At 39.5% G+C, this 20,333-nt stretch overlaps 1 protein-coding gene across 1 annotated transcript in view; it reads right to left on the bottom strand.

Annotated features, from left to right (window-relative positions):
• VWA8 (von Willebrand factor A domain containing 8) overlaps positions 1–20,333 on the bottom strand; it is a 370,368-nt gene that overhangs the window by 299,465 nt on the left and 50,570 nt on the right. The window contains exon 5 of the mRNA XM_082859564.1: positions 2,920–3,087. Coding sequence (XP_082715690.1) covers positions 2,920–3,087 — 168 coding nt within the window. The remainder of the gene's footprint in view (positions 1–2,919; positions 3,088–20,333) is intronic.

Below are 20,333 nucleotides of genomic sequence, written 5' to 3'. Positions count from 1 at the left end.
CTCATCCATAGCAAACAGCTCCTCATCTGTTAAAGTTTTACCCTGAGATTGCAGCAGTTCAGTCACATCTTTAGGCTCCACTTCTAATTCTAGTTTTCTTGCTATTTCTGTCACCTCTGCAGTTACCTCCTCCACTGAACTCTTGAACGTCTCTAAGTCATCTATGAGAGTTGGAGTCAACTTCTTCCAAACTCCTGTTAACGTTGATATTTTGATCTCTTCCTATGAATCATAAATGCCCTTAATGACATCTACAGTAGCAAATCCTTTCCAGAAGGTTTTCAATTTAGTTTGCCCAGGTATGTCAGAGGAATTACTATGGCAGCTATACCCTTACAAAACGTATTGCTTAAATAATAAGACTTGAAAGTCGAAATTACTCCTTGATCCATGGACTGCAGAATGAATGTTGTGTTAGTAGGCATGAAAACAACGTGAATTTCATCGTCCATCTCCATCAGAGCTCTTGGGTGACCAGACGCATTGTCAATGAACAGTAATATTTTGAAAGGATTTTTTTTTTCTGAGCAGTAGGTCTCAACAGTGAGCTTAACAATAAACCATGCTGTAAACAGATGTGCTATCATCCAGGCTTTGTTGTTCCATTTATAGAGCACAGGCAGAGTAGATGTAACGTAATTCTTAAAGGCCCTAGGATTTTCAGAATGGTAAATAAACATTAGCTTCAACTTAAAGTCACCAGCTGCATTAGCCCCTAACAAGAGAGTCAGCCTGTCCTTTGAAGCTCTGAAGACAGACATCGACTTCTCTCCAGCTATGAAAGTCCTAGATGGCATCTTCTTCCAATGAAAGGCTGTTTCATCTACACAGAATCTCTGATGTTTGGTGTAGCCACCTTCATGAATTATCTCAGCTAAATCTTATGGATAACTTGCTACAGCTTCTACATAAGCACCTGCTGCTTCACTTTGCAGTTTTATGTTATGGACACAGCTTCTTTCCTTAAACCTCATGAACCAACCTCTGCTAACTTCAAATTTTTCTTCTGCAGTTTCCTCACCTCTCTCAGCCTTCAAAGAATTGAAGAGAGTTAGGACCTTCCTCTGGATTAGGCTTTGGCTTAAGAGAATGTTGAGGCTGGTGTGATCTTCTATCCAGACCCCTAAAATTTTCTTCAGCAATAAGGCTGTTTCTCTTTCTTACCATTTGTGTGTTCACAGAGTAACACTTTTACTTTCCTGCATGAACTTTTCCTTTGCATTCACAACTTGGCTAACTGGCGCAAGAGGCCAAGCTTTTGGCCTGTCTCAGCTTTCAACATGCCTTCCTCATTAAGCTTAATCACTTCTAGCTTTTTTTTTGTTTTGTTTGTTTGTTTGTTTTTGCGGTACGCGGGCCTCTCACTGTTGTGGCCTCTCCCGTTGCGGAGCACAGGCTCCGGACGCGCAGGCCCAGCGGCCATGGCTCACAGGCCCAGCCACTCCGCGGCATGTGGGATCTTCCCGGACCGGGGCACGAACCCGTGTCCCCTGCATCAGCAGGCGGACTCTCAACCACTGCGCCACCAGGGTAGCCCCACTTCTAGCTTTTGATGTAAAGTGAGAGACAAGTGACTTATCCTTTCACTTGAACACTTAGAGGCCACTGTAGGATTATTAATTGCCCTAATTTCAATATTGTTGTGTCTCAGGGAATAGGGAGGCCCAAGAAGAGGGACACAGAGTGGGGAACGAACAGCTGATCAGTGGAGCTGTCAGAACACACATTTATTGATGAAGTTCACCATCTTACAGGGGTGTGGTTCGAGGAGCCCCCAAACAACTGCAACAGTAACGTCAAAGATCAGTGATCACAGATCACCATAACAAATATAATAACAATGAAAAAGTTTGAAATATTGTTACAATTACCAAAATTCAACACAGAGACATGAAGTAAGCAAATGCTGTTAGAAAAATGGTGCCCATCGATTTGCTTGATGCAGGGTTGCCACAAACCTTCAATTCGTAAATAACGCCATATCTGCAAAGCACAGTAGAGCGAAGTGCAATGTAACAAGGTATGCCTGTATTACATTTGAGCAAAGACTTGAAAGGGATAGAGGAATGAGCCAGGCAGATATCTGGGAGAAAACCATTCCAGAAGAGCAAAGTGCCCGTGCAAAGCACTGATAAGATAGGATAATGCATATCCAGCAGTTTATGGTACAATAAAAAGAATACTAGCAGCTGCAGTGGAATGAAAAAGGAGAATAGAAGGAGATAAGGCCAAAGAGGCAGTAATGGCCCAGATCACCCAAGACCCTGTATTCCATTGTGAGGATTTTAGATTATATTCTGAGTAGAGCAGGAAGGCATCAGAGGTTTATAGCAGAGGAACGACCTGCTCTGCCTCGTGGTTTAAAGCGATCACTAACTGCCCTGGGGGAGCCAGGATGGAAGCAGGGGTTCCAGTTGCAAAGCTCTTACAAACAACTCAGGCAGGCGATGCTGGTAGCTGGGACCTTCAGGGTATCTTTAAATATTTTACTCATTTCTGTCAATATCTACTGGGCTTTGAGCTTCTTGAACCCAACAAGTGGACTTTATTCAGCTTTGTCTTCCTGGTGCCCAGCACAGTCTAGAAGCTATTAGGCTTGTTGAGAGAAAGAAGAGAAGGGAAAAAGAAGATGGAAAAGGAGGGAGAAAGGGAAGAAGAATTAAAAGGAGAAACAAGAGAAAGAAAGAACAGCTATTAGATAGGAAAACAGAAGTAAAAATCTGGGAGGTCTCCTAACGTGATGTGGAAAATAGGAGAGCCATACGAAACTGCAAACGCATGACTGACTTCAGGCGGTTGTCCAAGATATGCACCACCTAAACATGTGTGCGCGTTCTGACACAATCATGTCTTATACAACAAAAGGCCAACCCACAGCTCAACAGCTAAGACAAAGCAGTCAAATTTTTCTTTTCTTACTTGGAGAAGTTTGTCGTAACGCTCAGCAGACATCAGGAAGCGTCCATCTTCAAGCTGCATCTCCCTATTTTCCAGCAAGTTGTTCAAAACAGGAAGAACATTCCTCTCCACCTTCTCCAAGCCTTCCAAAACGAGAGTTCTACCTTCTGTGGCTGCACGAACTGCACACTATTTCCAAGAAACAAAAGCAATATGAGACTATCAAACACAGGGGAGCACAGCCTGATTTTACTTGTAATGCAAATTAAACTGTGGTTCTTATTATAGGGACCAGGAGTCAGGAAAGCTGGGTTCTAGATCATAGTTTTGCTTTTCCAGCCAATACGATATTAAGCAAGTAATTTTCTCTCTTTAGGCCTGCTTTCCCATTTGTAAAATGAAGTGATTAGAAGAGGTGATCTCTAAGGCTCCTTTCAGCTGTAAATTTTATTTAAAAAAAATTTTTTTAACATCTATATTGGAGTATAACTGCTTTACAATGGTGTGTTAGCTTCTGCTGTATAACAAAGTGAATCAGCTATATGTATACATATATCCCCATATCTCCTCCCTCTTGCGTCTCCCTCCCACCCTCCCTATCCCACCCCTCTAGGTGGTCACAAAGCACCCAGCTGATCTCCCTGTGCCATGTGGCTACTTCCCATTTCAGCTGTAACATTTTAGATATATCCCCAATGAAACAGAAAACTAAGAGCTATCTTTGGATCAGTAATGCAATTAAGGAAGCAGATTACTTAACTATTGATAGAAACGAGAAATGAAGATTACGATCTGTCCTACCAAGATTTTTGTGAAGATCAGATAAACTAGGTGAGAACACGTGCAGACTGTGAGGTTTTATTTTATTTATTTACTTTTAATTTTTTTTAAATTTCAGCTTTACTGAGGTATAATTGATATATATATTTATAATTTATTTGATTATAACACACTATTATTAACTATAACCCCATGCTGTACATTAGATCTTGAGAATTTATTCATCAAATAACTGGAACTTTGTACCCTTTGACCAACATGTCCCCACATCCCCCATTCCCTAGTCCCTGGTAACCACCATTCTAGTCTCTGTTTTCGTGAGTTTGGCTGTTTTAGATTTTACATATAAGTGATATCATATGGTATCTGTTTTTCTTTTTTTTAAATAGAAAAATGCAAATCAAAACTACAATGAGATATCACCTCACACCAGTCAGAATGGCCATATCATCACAACATCTACAAACAATAAATGCTGGAGAGGGTGTGGAGAAAAGGAAACCCTCTTGCACGGTTGGTGGAAATGTAAATTGATACAGCCACTATGGAGCACAGTATGGAGGTTCCCTAAAAAATTAAAAATAGAACTACCATGTGACCCAGCAATCCCACTACTGGGCATATACCTAGAGAAAACTATAATTCAAAAAGACACATGGACCCCAATGTTCATGGCAGCACTATTTATAATAGCCAGGACATGGAAACCACCTAAATGTCCATCAACAGAGGAATGGATAAAGAAGATATGGGTCAGAGGACCTCCAGGATGGCGGAGGAGTAAGATATGGAGATCATCTTTCTCCACACAAATACATCAAAAATACATCTACGGGGCTTCCCTGGTGGCACAGTGGTTGGGAGTCCACCTGCCGATGCAGGGGACACAGGTTCGTGCCCTGGTCCGGGAGGATCCCACGTGCTGCGGGGCAGCTGGGCCCGTGGGCCATGGCCGCTGGGCCTGCATGTCTAGAGCCTGTGCTCCACGGCAGGAGAGGCCACAGCGGTGAGAGGCCCGCGTACTGCAAAAAAAAAAAAAATCTACGTGTGATCCTGGCAGAAGACCTCAGACCTCCCAAAAGGCAAGAAACTCCCCACATACCTGGGTAGGGCAAAAGAAAAAACAGAGAAAAGAATAGGGACAGGACCTGAACCACTGGGAGAGAGCTGTGAAGGAGGAAAAGTTTCTACACACTAGGAAGCCCCTTCACTGGCGGAGTCGGGGGCTGGGTCGGGGGGAAGCTTCGGAGCCATGGAGGAGAGCACAGCAACAGGGGTGCGGAGGGCAAAGCGGAGAGATTCCTGCACAGAGGATCGGTGCCGACCAGCACTCACCAGCCCAAGAGGCTTGTCTGCTCACCTGCCGGGACGGGCGGGGCTGGGAGCTGAGGCTCGGGCTTCGGAGGTCGGATCCCAGGGAGAGGACTGGGGTTGGTGGCGTGAACACAGCCTGAAGGGGCTAGTGTGCCACAGCTAGCCGGGAGGGAGTCCAGGAAAAACTCTGGAGCTGCCTAAGAGTCGAGAGACCATTGTTTCAGGGTGCGTGAGAAGAGGGGATTCAGAACACTGCCTAAATGAGCTTCATAGAAGGGCACGAGCCACAGCTATCCGTGCGGACACCAGAGACGGGCATGAAATGCTAACACTGCTGCTGCAGCCACCAAGAATCCTGTGTGCAAGCACAGGTCACTGTCCACACCTCCCCTCCCAGGAGTCTGTGCAGTCTGCCACTGCCAGGGTCCCGTGATCCAGCGACAAGTACCCAGAGAGAACACACAGCACGCTTCAGGCTGTTGCAAGGTCATGCCGGGCTCTGCCACAAGCAGGCCCTGCATTCCGTACCCACCCTTGAGTGAGGCAGAGCCCCCTAATCAGCCGCTCCTTTAACCCCCTCCTGTCTGGGCGAACAACAGACACCACAGGGCAACCTACACGCAGAAGCAGGGCCAAATCCAAACCTGAACCCCAGGAGCTATGCGAACAAGAAGAGAAAGGGAAATTTCTCAGTGCAGACCCAGGAGCAGAGGATGAAATCTTCACAATCAACTTGATGTACCCTGCATCTGTGGAATACCTGAACAGACAATATATCATCCCAAAATTGACGAAGTGGACTTTGGGAGCAAGTGTAGACTTGGGGTTTGCTGTATGCAACTGAATAGTTTATGATTTCTATGTTTATCTTAGTTTTAGTGCTTGCTATCATTGGTGGATTTGTTTATTGGTTTGGTTGATCTCTTCTTTTTTTTGTTTTAATAATTAAAATTTTTTACTTTAATAAATTTATTTTATTTTATTTATTTCTTGCTTGTTTTTTTTCTCTCTTTTCTTCTGAGCTGCGTGGCTGACAGGGTCTTGGTACTCTGGCCTGGTTTCAGGCCTGAGCCGCTGAGGTGGGAGAGCCAAGTTCAGGACACTGGACCATCAGAGACCTCCCAGCCACACATAATATCAATCGGCGAGAGTTCTCCCAGAGATCTCCGTCTCAATGCTAAGACCCAGCTCCACTCAATAACCAGCACGCTCCAGTGCTGGATACCACACGCCAAACAACTAGCAAGACAGCAACCCCACCCATTAGTAGAGAGGCTGCCTAAAATCATACTAAGTTCACACACACCAAAACACACCACCGGACATGGTCCTGCCCACTAGAAAGACAAGATCCAGCCTCATCCACCAGAACACAGGCACTAGTCCCCTCCACCAGGAAGCCTACACAACCCACTGAACCAACCTTACTCACTGGGGGCAGACACCAAAAACAACAGGAACTACAAACCTGCAGCCTGCGAAACAGAGACCCCAAAACACAGTAAGTTAAGCAAAATGAGAAGACAGAGAAATATGCAGCAGATGAAGGAGCGAAGTAAAAACCCACCAGACCAAACAAATGGAGAGGAAATAGGCAGTCTACCTGAAAAAGAATTCACAGTAATGATAATAAAGATGATCCAAAATCATGAAAATAGAATGGAGAAAATACAAGAAACGTTTAACAAGGACCTAGAAGAACTAAAGAGCAAACAAACAATGATGAACAGCACAACAAATGAAATTAAAACTTCTCTAGAAGGAATCAATAGCAGAATAACTGAGGCAGAAGATCAGATAAGGGACTGGGAAGATAAAATATTGGAAATAACTACCACAGAGCTGAAAAAAGAAAAAAGAATGAAAAGAATTGAGGAGAGTCTCAGAAACCTCTGGAAAAAACATTAAACACACCAACATTTGAAGTATAGGGGTCCCAGAGGAAGAAGAGAAAAAGAAAGGGACTGAGAAAATATTTGAAGGGATTATAGTTGAAAACTTTCCTAATATGGGTAAGGAAATAGTCAATCAAGTCGAGGAAGCAGAGAGGCCAATACAGGATAAATCCAAGGAGAAACATGCCAAAACATGTGTTAATCAAACTATCAAAAATTAAATACAATGAAAAAATATTAAAAGCAGCAAGGGAAAAGCAATAATTAACATACAGGGGAAACCCCATAAGGTTAACAGCTGATCTTTCAGCAGAAACTCTGCAAACCAGAAGGGAGTGGCAGGACATATTTAAAGTGATGAAAGGGAAAAACCTACAACCAAGATTACTCTACCCAGCAAGAATCTCATTCAGATTCGATGAAGAAATTAAAACCTTTCCAGACAAGCAAAAACTAAGAGACTTCAGCACCACTAAACCAGCTTTACAACAAATGCTAAAGGAACTTCTCTAGGCAGGAAACACAAAAGAAGGAAAAGACATACAATAACAAACACAAAACAATTAAGAAAATGGTAATAGGAACATACATGTCGATAATTACCTTAAATGTAAATGGATTAAATGCTCCAACCAAAAGGCACAGAATGGCTGAATGGATATAAAAACAAGACCCGCGTATATGCTCTACAACAGACCCACTTCAGACCTAGGGACACATACAGACTGAAAGTGAGGGGATGGAAAAAGATATTCCATACAAATGGGAATCAAAAGAAAGCTGGAGTAGCAATTCTCATATCAGACAAAATAGACTTTAAAATAAAGACAAGTACAAGAGACAGAGAGGACACTACATAATGATCAAGGGATCAATCCAAGAAGAAGATATAACAATTGTGAATATTTAAACACCCAACACAGAAGCAGCTCAATTCATAAGACAAATGCTAACAGCCATAAAAGGGGAAATCGACAGTAACACAATCCTAGTAGGGGACTTTAATGCCCCACTTTCACCAATGGACAGATCATCCAAAATGAAAATAAATAAGGAAACACAAGGTTTAAATGACACATTAAATAAGATGGACTTAATTGATTTTTATAGGACATTCCATCCAAAAACAACAGAATACACTTTCTTCTCAAGTGCTCATGGAACATTCTCCAGGATAAACCATATCTTGGGTCACAAATCAAGCCTTGGTAAATTTAAGAAAATTGAAATTGTATCAAGTATCTTTCTGACCACAACGCTATGAGACTAGACATCAATTACACGAAAAAATCTGTAAAAACTACAAACACATGGAGGTTAAACAATACACTACTAAATAACCAAGAGATCACTGAAGAAATCAAAGAGGAAATCAAAAAATACCTAGAAACAAATGACAAAACATGACGACCCAAAACCTATGGGATGCAGCAAAAGCAGTTCTAAGAGGGAAGTTTATAGCAATACAAGCATAGCTCGACACAAGAAAAATCTCAAATAAACAACCTCACCTTACACCTAAAGCAATTAGAGAAAGAACAAAAAAAAAAAAAACCAGAAAGTTAACAGAAGGAAAGAAATCATAAAGATCACATCAGAAATAAATGAAAAAGAAATGAAGGAAATGATAGCAAAGATCAGTAAAACTAAAAGCTGGTTCTTTGAGAAGATAAACAACAATTAGCCAGACTCATCAAGAAAAAAAGCAAGACTCACATCAACAAAATTAGAAATGAAAATGGAGAAGTAAAAACTGACACTGCAGAAATACAAAGGATCATGAGAGATTACTACAAGCAACTATATGCCAATAAAATGGACAACCTGGAAGAAATGGACAAATTCTGAGAAAAGCACAACCATCTGAGACTGAACCAGGAAGAAATAGGCAATATAAACAGACCAATCACAAGCACTGAAACTGAAACTGTGATTAAAAATCTTCCAACAAACAAAAGCCCAGGACCAGATGGCTTCACAGGAGAATTCTACCAATCATTTAGAGAAGAGCTAACACCTATCCTGCTCAAACTCTTCCAAAATATAGAAGAGGGAGGAACACTGCCAAACACATTCTACAAGGCCACCATCACCCTGATACCAAATCCAGACAAAGATATCACAAGAAAAGAAAACTACGGGCCAATATCACTGATGAACAAAGACACAAAAATCCTCAACCAAATACTGGAAAACAGAATCCAACAGCACATTAAAAGGATCATACACCATGATGAAGTAGGGTTAATCCCAGGAATGCAAGGATTCTTCAATATCTGCAAATCAACCAATGTGATACACCATATTAACAAATTGAAGGAGAAAAACCATATGATCATCTCAACAGATGCAGAAAATGCTTTTGACAAAATTCACCACCCATTTGTGATAAAAACCCTCCAGAAAGTAGGCATAGAGGCTACCTACCTCAACATAATAAAGGCCATATGACAAACCCACAGCCAGCTTCATTCTCAATGGTGAAAAACTGAAACCATTTCCACTAAGATCAGGAACAAGACAAGGTTGCCCACTCTCACCACTATTTTTCAACATAGTTTTGGATGTTTTAGCCACAGCAATCAGAGAAGAAAAAGAAACAAAAGGAATCCAAATGGGAAAAGAAGAAGTAAAGCTGTCACTGTTTTCAGATGACATGGTACTATACAAAGAGATTCCTAAAGATTCTACCAGAAAACTACTACAGCTAATCAATGAATTTGGTAAAGTAGCAGGATACAAAATTAATGCACAGAAATTTCTTGCATTACTACACACTAATGATGAAAAATCTGAAAGTGAAATCAAGAAAACACTCCCATTTACCACTGCAATAAAAAGAATAAAATACCTAGGAATAAACCTACCTAAGGAGACAAAAGACTTCTATGCAGAAAACTATAAGACACTGATGAAAGTAATTAAAGATGATACAAACAGATGGAGAGATATACCATGTTCTTGGATTGGAAAAATCAACACTGTGAAAATGACTACACTACCCAAAGCAATCTACAGATTCAGTGCAATCCCTATCAAACTACCGATGGCATTCTTCACAGAACTAGAACAAAAAATTGCACACTTTGTATGGAAATACAAAAGACCCCGAAGAGCCAAAGCAATCTTGAGAAAGAAAAACAGAGCTGGAGCAATCAGACTCCTGGACTTCAGACTATACTACAAAGCTACAGTAATCAAGACAGTATGGCACTGGCACAAAAACAGAAATATAGATCAATGGAACAGGATAGAAAGCCCAGAGATGAACCCACACACATACGGTCACCTTATCTTTGATAAAGGAGGCAAGACTATACAATGGAGAAAAGACATCTTATTCAATAAGTATTGCTGGGAAAACTGGACAGCTACATGTAAAAGAATGGAATTAGAACAGTCTCTAACACCATACACAAAAAGAAACTCAAAATGGATTAAAGACCTAAATGTAAGGCCAGAAACTATCAAACTCTTCGTAGAAAACACAGGCAGAACACTCTAAGACATAAATCACAGCAAGATCCTTTTTGACCCACCTCCTAGGGAAATGGAAATAAAAACAAAAATAAACAAATGGGACCTAATGAAACTTAAAACGTTTTGCATAACAAAGGAAACCATAAACTAGACCAAAAGACAGCCCTCAGAATGGGAGAAAATATTTGCAAATGAAGCAACTGACAAAGGATTAGTCTCCAAAATTTACAAGCAGCTAACGCAGCTCAATATCAATAAAACAAACAACCCAATCCAAAAATGGGCATAAGACCTTAATAGACATTTCTCCAAAAAAGATAATACAGACTGCCAACAAACACATGAAAGAATGCTCAACATCACTAATCACTAGAGAAATGCAAATCAAAACTACAATGAGGTATCACCTCACAACAGTCAGAATGGCCATCATCAACAATAAATGCTGCATACGGTGTTGAGGAATAGGAACCCTCTTGCCCTGTTTGTGGGAATGTAAATTGATATACCCAGTATGGAAAACAGTATGGAGGTTCCTTAAAAAACTAAAAATAGAACTATCATATGACCCAGCAATCCCACTACTGGGCATATACCCTGAGAAAACCATAATTCAAAAAGAGTCATGTACCACAATGTTCATTGCAGTTCCATTTACCATAGCCAGGACATGGAAGCAACCTAAGTGTCCATCGACAGACGAATGGATAAAGAAGATGTGGCCCATATATACAATGGAATATTACTCAGCCATAAAAAGAAACAAAATTGAGTTATTTGTAGTGATGAGGTGGATGGACCTATAGTCTGTCATACAGAGTGAAATAAGTCAGAAAGAGAAAAACAAATACCGTATGCTAACACATATACATGGAATCTAAAAAAAAAAAATGGTTATGAAGAACCTAGGGGCTGGAAAGGAATAAAGACACAGACGTAGAGAATGGACTTGAGGACAAAGGGAGGGATAAGGGTAAGCTAGGACAAAGTGAAAGAGTGGCACTGACATATATACACTACACTATACACTATACACTACTACGTAAAATAGATAGCTAGTGGGAAGCAGCTGCATAGCACAGGGAGATCAGCTCGGTGCTTTGTGACCACCTAGAGGGGTGCGATAGGAAGGGTGGGAGGTAGACACGAGAGGGAGGGGATATGGTGATATATGTATACATATAGTTGATTCACTTTGCTGTACAGTAGAAACTAACACAACATTGTAAAGCAACTATACTCCAATAAAAATTTTAAAAAAAGGAAAAAAAGACTGTGATATTTTAAATGAGTCACCATCAAAATGGATTCAGATTTAGTGTTATGTTCAATGCTGACAACATTAACAACTTACCAAAACAGAAAAGAGTCAGGTTTTACATTGGCCTACGGCAGGTTGATCATAACCAGAGTCCTATAAGTCTTCCAAGTTTAAGAAAATTAGAAATAGAGAAAAATAGGAAATAAAGTAGGCCCCAAATGGTAAGAAGCAGGAAAAATATAATTTTTTAAGAAGTACTAAAGATGTGAAAAAAATCTTTCTTTAACTGATAGATGCTGAACAAAATAGAAAAATCTACCTTTTGGTCAAAATGCTTGAAAATCTGCTTAAAAAAAAAAAAAAGGAAATCTCACGACTTCCCTGGTAGTCCTGTGGCTAAGTCTCCACGCTCCCAATGCAGGGGCCCCGGGGTTCGATCCCTGGTCAGGGAACTAGATCCCGCATGCCGCAACTAAAGAGCCCGCATACCACAATTAAAGATCCCGCATGCTGCAACTAAAAGATCCCGCATGTGGCAATGAAGATCCCATGTGCTGCAACTAAGAGTTGGTGCAGCCAAATAGATAAATATTAAAAAGGAAAAAAAAAAAAGAAAACCTCAATGACATTTCTCCTGTGTACTTAACAACATGACTAGGATTAAAGCTGTTAAACTTATGTTATCACTCTCTCCTTAAAAGTCTCCTTTTTTGGTCTTTATGGCACTGTATTCTCTTAAAAAAGAACTTTCTTTTCTGCTTGCCCATTCCATGTAGGTGGTGCCACAACTACATCTTTAACCCCAAACTCTTCTTGTTCTGTAAGGTCTGGCCTGAGTAATCATACTTAATCACATAGTTGCAACCACCACTGTTATGCTAACGACTCTCAGCCTCAGGCTCCCAGCGAGCCCCACCACATAGTCCTGTCACATGGATGCCTCCAACCAGACTCTAGAAGCACCTCAGGCTCTCTTGTACAACACCGAACACATCAGATTTCCCCCAAAACCTCCTCTTTCTCTTATCTTTCTGTTTAAGGTAGGAGCACCATACACCCATGCCAGGTCCTTGATTCCTATCTCATCTCCTACATTCAATTTATCACCATGTCCTGCTGATTGGACTTCTTTAATATTTCTGGAACTCATTCCTTCTACCACTCCTCTAATTCAGGCCCTCCTTAAGTCTCAGATCTCCTCCCTTCTAAGTCCAAGCTCCTTAACTTAACATATATGTCTACCCCAGTATGGCATTTATCATTCCAATACTTTTCCTGATATTAGTTGCCACACACGTGGTATTTTTATAACAGTGAACTGGTTGAGATTTCCCCCATGCTTATATATACCATACTGCTTTACTAGAAAAATCTGTCTGTTTTATACTGACCCCTTTGCTTAAAATTTAATTTTCCCTATATTAATTTGCCCCCAAACAATCTGAATATCTGAAGGGAGGAAAAAGACGATCTCTATTTTTTTTTAGAGACTAAATATACAAAGAAATTTCTCAAATAGCAAAGCATTGACTTTCCAACTGTGCAAAAAACACAGGCATTGCTTAATCAAGCCTCCTTTTAATAAGCTGTTGAATTTTGCACTATATTGCAGAATTCATTTCAAGTGTCTATGTACTATCATAAAAAAATAAACTTTTATGAAAACCACAATTGGACTCAAGAAGATCATCCTATTTTAAAAATAAGATCAATTCATGAATAAACCTACAAAACTGACTATCTTGTGGTAGCAGCTTTATTTTTTTTAAATGCATGGATAGAAGTGACTCAGTATCTCCTAAAGAACAAAAAAAATAAGAATCTCATTTTTGCTAGTTGAGAAAAGGACAAATTTATAGAAATGGCTTCCAGAACATTAAAAATAAAACATAAACTACTTCTTATAAAAATTCATGTTTCAAATAAGGTCTCAATTAAGCTTTCTTTCACAAGAATCTATTTACTCCAAGAAAACACAGCTCATAATAAAAAGAAACTCAGCTATACCTCAATTTAAAAAAAGAAAAAGAAAAAAAACTAAGTTATCACAACTTGTGGCAATATTATATTTAAAAAACTAAAATTTTTATCAATCTTAGTTATAGAACAGACTAAACATTGTATTTAACTTTTTTTTTTTTTTTTTTTTTTTTGCGGTATGCGGGCCTCTCACTGTTGTGGCCTCTCCCGTTGCGGAGCACAGGCTCCAGACACGCAGGCTCAGCGGCCATGGCTCACGGGCCCAGCCGCTCCGCGGCATGTGGGATCTTCCCGGACCAGGGCACGAACCCGTGTCCCCTGCATCGGCAGGCAGACTCTCAACCACTGCGCCACCAGGGAAGCCCTGTATTTAATTTTTAAACATTTCATAGAGATGAAAATACATGTTCTCTGAGATGAAACTAGAGATATGTATATCAAAATTTAGTGGTTTCCCAACTGTGGGCCAGGAAAGACAAAATCTTGACAACATAGGACAACAACAGACACTGCATCTGCTTTTATTTACTCCAGGAGACCTTGGTCAATTATGCATTGCACCTTTCCAGAGGAATCTGGAATAAGCTAGAGAGAGAGATCAGAAGCAGAAGTCAAATACACAAAGGATTCCTTTCATCTACCTTAATGGAGTTAGGTGCTGTGATCATATAGTTGAAAAGGAGTGATGGATAGAAAAAGACCTCTTGAAAACCTGATAACTAAATGCTGCACCTCTTCTCCAGAGTAAAATGCACACAGGTATATGTCTACAGTAGAGACCTCAAGTTAAGAACCTCTACTCTGAATGACGGATAGAAATAGAAAGTCACGATTTGGCACACACCATAGTAATAACTGTTGGAAGCAACAATCATCAATGGATGGTAAAATTAGTGGGTAAGAGTATGATGAAAGGGCTTCCCTGGTGGCACAGTGGTTGAGAGTCCGCCTGCTGATGCAGGGGACACGGGTTCGTGCCCCGTTCCAGGAAGATCCCACATGCCACGGAGCAGCTGGGCCCGTGAGCCATGGCCGCTGAGCCTGCGCGTCCGGAGCCTGTGCTCCGCAACGGGAGAGGCCACAACAGTGAGAGGCCCGCGTTATCAGGTGAAAAAAAAAAAAGAGTATGACGAGAAACAGGATATTTGCAAGGACTCAAGAAAATCTCCCCCAACAAGATATTTATAAGCGACAAAGGGAAAAAATAACACGGCAGTGAAGGAACCTGGTAGATACTACCTTAACCAAGTGATCAGTTAACATACAGCAATGAAATGTATCAATTTCACATTATTGCTAAAAAAAAAAAAAAAATGCATGATCTTAACCAAATCATGAGGAAACACCAGACAAACCCATACCGAGCAACATTCTACAAAATAACTGGCCATGAAGAGAAGAAGGGAGGGACCTGTTGATAGAAAGGGAGATGGAGCTGGGGACAGTGCAGCAGCAGTCATTTTTTTTAATGATGCAAAGACTTGAGCATATTCAAATGATGATGAGGAGGAACTTTGTCTTTGACAAAGTATCACTCCTACCCTTCCAAGACTAGCTCTCTGTACTCTGAGCTTATGGCATTCCCTCTCACCTCCTCCAAAATCTTCCGTCAACTATATCATATCTTATTTGCATTTTCAGATTCCTTTTCTTCTACATACATGTCTCTACTTTAAGAAAATCTACAGTCTTCTGATACCTCTTAATATGCTCTCATTTTCCTCTCCTTTATTTTCAAGCCTCTTGAAAATAGTCCACATACTAACTGCCTCTAATAAGCATCCATCGCCCTTATTTTACTGAAACTGCTCACTTGAAAGTACCAAAAATAAAACTGCCAAAAATCAAGCTTGTTCTTGATCTTTGTGTCCTCCTGTCCTTCAATCCTCTTCCGTTGATCCTCTCTTGTGCTTTATCTTCTATGAACATTTACCAGGTTGGTTTCCCCTTGGCTTTCCCCAGCCCTCCCTCTGCCTCCTGTCCTCTAAAAGGCACGTATTTCCCAAGATTTTATTCTTAACCTTCACCCCCCCCTTTTCTCACTGGTTATTCCACTGGCAAAGATCAAACCTACACCCACAAATTCTTATTCATTCATTGAGTATTAATTACATGGCAGGCGCTCTGTTATCTGCTATGTTAAGTATAACAACAACAATAGATAAGACTTTTCCATTTTCTTTATTTCATTATTCTTGAGGAATAGACTGTGTGACCCTAGCCTTTCTCTTGAGCTCCAGGCTCACATTTCCAAATACCTTTTAAAAATATCTCCATAAGGATTGTTCAAACTCAACGTGCTTAATCAAATCGAGCTCATGAGTTCTTCCCTAAACGAGGCCCTCCCCTAATGTCTATTTCAATTAAAGTTTCACTGATTCTCCTGCCATCCGGTATTCATTACTTCTGATTCCTCAAACAATATAAGTGTAACCTCTAAATATCTCATGCATCCATGAACTCTCTTCATTCTCACTGCCGCCGTTCCAATGGGAGCGTTCATTACTTCCTGCTTCTTTACTAAAAGAGCTAATTGGAACAGGCACCATATCTCAATACGTCTAGTCCTCAGTCGTCCTTAAGGTGATGAAATTTTACCTGCTGGAAAAGAGGGACTGAATCATGCCATCTATAACACCTATTTCATTAGCAAGATACATGATTACGTGGTTTACCGCAACTTTATTAAGAATAATTTTAAAAATCCTCCCACTGGGACTTCCCTGGTGGCACAGTGGTTAAGAATCCACCTGCCAATGCAGGGGACACCGGTTCGATCCCTGACCCAGGAACATTCCACATGCTGTGGAGCAACTAAGCCCGTGCACTACAACTACTGAGCCTGCCCTCTAGAGCCTGTGAGCCACAACTACTGAAGCCTGCGCACTCTAGGGCCCGCGTGCTGCAACTACTGAAGCCCACATGCCTAGAGCCCATGCTCTGCAACAAGAGAAGCCACCGCAATGAGAAGTCTGTGCACTGCAACAAAGAGTAGCCCCTGCTCGCCACAACTAGAGAAAGCCCACGTGCAGCAACAAAGACCCAATGCAGCCAAAAATTAAATAAATAATTTTTAAAAATTTAAAAAAAAAAATCCTCCCATAAATAAAAAAGTCCTACTGTATAGTCCAGGGAACTATACTCAATATCCTGTGATAAACCATAATGGAAAAGAGTATAAAAAAAGAATGTCTGTATCTATATAACTGAGTCACTTTGCTGTACAGCAGAGATTGGCACAGCACTGTAAATCAACTCTACTTCAATAAAAAAATAAAATTTAATTTAAAAAAATCCAAACTTTTTTCTTATTAATTCAATGTTAAATTATTTATTTATTTTATACAACATTTAATTGGCAGTGAGGATGGATGCTTTATAGTGCAATTGGATTCAAAGATAAGAATATGAAAAGAGGATTATAAACTTGTAAGAGTGCTATAATTTTTTAGAAAAAAATGAAAGAAAATCGACGTGCAAAAGATCACCCAAGATTTTTAACTTTCCTCCCAACTTGCCCTTTGGTTATGTAGTTATATACCCAGAGCATATGCAAATTAAAAATTTTAAATGTAAGCAAAATTATTGGCTAAAAGGAGAAAACGTTACTATTTTAGGATCTCTTTGCTTCCTGATTCTTTCTTAAAATAGTCTATAAAATGATTAAAATACTTTAATCAGTACTGTCAAACTTTATTAACGCAGTCTGATCATATTTGTAAAGAAGGATATTAAAAACTGAATAGCAAATCCATTAAGTACTTTAATATATCAGCAACATATTGTACCAGACTATAAATCTCAGACTTAACAGGAGATGCTGGAGAGAAAAAATGGCTACAAGTTTTGGGCCCAACAGAGGCCCAAGCATCTTAACCTCCTTGCATTAATGCCCCCTTTGCCCTCTGTCTGCTCAGCACTTAAAGTGTGGAAACACAACACTGAAGTTTTCCTAGTTCTCTCATATACCTGTTTAATCTTCCCAGCAGGATTCTTAGGTCTTCAAGGAGTGAGAACCCTGTTTTTTTATGTCATATTGGTGCAAAACTGGCTCACAGCAGGCTTTTAGTGTTTATGGAATGAAAATGTAACCATTCAGTTGAAAGCCGCTGTTATGTAAGTTTAGAAAGAATTTTTTTATGAAGAATACTTATCTATGCCCACACTTGATATGAAAACAGAACTGACAAGTTTAACTGTCAGCATGAGAGATGTAGCCTACATATTTCAAAACTTTTCTATACAGATTTTTAAATAAAATAATTGTGGTATAACTTTTCTTGTGAAATTTAAAAAGAAAGAAGGGAGCAGTGCATATATATTTTCTGTGGAATGAATACTGGTGATCATTCCTTAATGTAGAAATTAGATCAACCATAAGGCTCATTTCCTGCCCTTCAAGCTATAGAACTTCCAGAGACCTAATTTCTCAAATAGAAATCAGAAAAAATGCAGAAAGATCCTTCTGGACAAAGCACCCCATATAGCAGCTTTAACCACCTAACACATGGATACAAAGTAGTTCAAGATAAAAGCAGCTGCATGACCTAAAATCATAAACTGTCTAAGCCCTGTTCTAGATTTGCTTCTGATTTGATAAAAGACCTTAGGTAAACAATTCATCTGGAGGTCTGTGTCCTCGTTTACTAAATGAGAATATCCTCAAGGGGTACTGTACAATGCCACTATTCATGAATCAATGCAGTACTAGAAAAATATTTAAAGCTGTAAAACCTATTAAAATATAAATTATTATTAATACAGTCATGATCTAATGAAAATAGATTCCAAAGAACTTCAAATACTCAAAATGGTTACAGTGTAACAGCATTGAAGAAGCCAAAGAAAAATGAAAAATATATATATTTCAAGTTCTTTATTTTGAAATATCAGAATAGGATCAGATTGATTTTTGGTTGCTCTATCACCTGCTATGGGTGACTTAGATAAGTCACTTTCCTCTCTAAGCCTCCATTTCTTTCTAGTAATGGTGCTTATCTCATAGATTATGGTAAAGATTAAATAAGATAACCTCTGGCACACAGTAAACCTTAAAAAGAAAACCACTTGACTGTTATTATTACAAATACTATTATCCTTGTAGTAGTTGTCATTATCACCATCATCATCATCATCATCACTGCTCTTTCAAGTAAGTAGCATATGACAGAAAGAAGCTACACTTTGGAACTGGACAGATCCTGGTTCAAATCTTACCACTGCTATTTATCAGTTGTATGACCATAGCCCCCTAAAGACTCTTATTTCACCTATAAGATGTGGAAGTCACCTCCATCCTAAGGATGTTTTGAGGATTAAATGCAGTCATATAAAGCACCTAGCACAACAGAGGTCCCCTTAATGAAAGTTATTTTTTATCTCCCTTGATTCTTTTTAAATGAATTATATAAGTCTGTCAAACATTTAACATATGAGTAGATAAGAGTTGGCCTGAGCAAGATGGCAACATGGTAAGGAGCCACGGCCTGAGTTCTGACTAATACAGAGGCCAGAGTAAACACAGAGAGACCTTTTCCAACTGTCCTAGTGACAACTGGGACATATTATAACAATACGGTTGCAAAGGATTTGGTGCAGGTACTAGAATTCAATCATTCTCAAAAAACAAGTCAATGTTTTTCCCTATTTGCTAAAATAAGTAAACGGCACTTATACAAGATAAAAATCTCATCTTCTGATCAATAGCACTGTTATTCAATATATTAAGAGTTGCTTTTAGTGACTTGTAACATTTAAGCAGCAAATTAAAAAAAAGTTAATCCTTACTTTTCTACTAATAAAAGAGAATCAAGAATTATCTGAGGGCTTCCCTGGTGGTGCAGTGGTTGCGAGTCCGCCTGCCGATGCAGGGGACACGGGTTCGTGACCCGGTCCGGGAAGATCCCACATGCCGCGGAGCGGCTGGGCCCATGAGCCATGGCCGCTGAGCCTGCGCGTCCGGAGCCTGTGCTCCGCAACGGGAGAGGCCACAACAGTGAGAGGCCCGCGTACCGCAAAAAAAAAAAAAAAATTATCCGAAACAGAGGATACATTAAAATATTATGTAATTGTTTAAAGTGCATTTTATATGTAATATTGAATATGTATATTGTATATTAAGGAACTTGACATTATTATGTCAAACAAATTAACAAGATTCTAGTGTGAAAAGAGTTACTGGTTTAGAAAAGTTGAAAAAAATCATTTGAAGTTCCCCATCCTGGCTTTCTACTCCCCAAATTAACGCTATATAGAGTGTCTCCTGTCAGCCAGACATAAAAACTTAATCACAATTTATTTGTAGCTTAGCTAATTTGTAACAGCTTATATTTGAGAAATGCAAGCAATGTATAATGACTTAAAAGTCTTCCTCTCCGGCTCTTTGGACACAGGACTCTTTGGCTCACAGGACAATAAACAGAATTAATGATAAAAATGTCAACAAGTAAGGTAAGGAAAAAAATTAGAGTAATAGATTTTTAAAGGGTTAGAATATCAACAATTTAGGCTTTTCTTCGGTTATTTTACCTTCAAAGACAAATGAAAGTTAATATGGTAGCAAAGAATCTTAATCTCCTTATTTCTCCATAAGTGTCATAATATGTCATATAAATTTTCATATTTCTGTTCTTTAACCTATTTTTCTTTTCAAAAAGTTCCTATAATCTATTTAGCAAAACAATTGCATAAAAAATATTTAAGTTACCTTCACATTAACAAGTGGA

This window comes from Leucopleurus acutus (genome assembly GCF_964270905.1).
Source record: "Leucopleurus acutus genome assembly, chromosome: 18".
NCBI lineage: Eukaryota > Metazoa > Chordata > Mammalia > Artiodactyla > Delphinidae > Leucopleurus > Leucopleurus acutus.
This window is presented reverse-complemented; position numbering and strand designations above follow the sequence as displayed.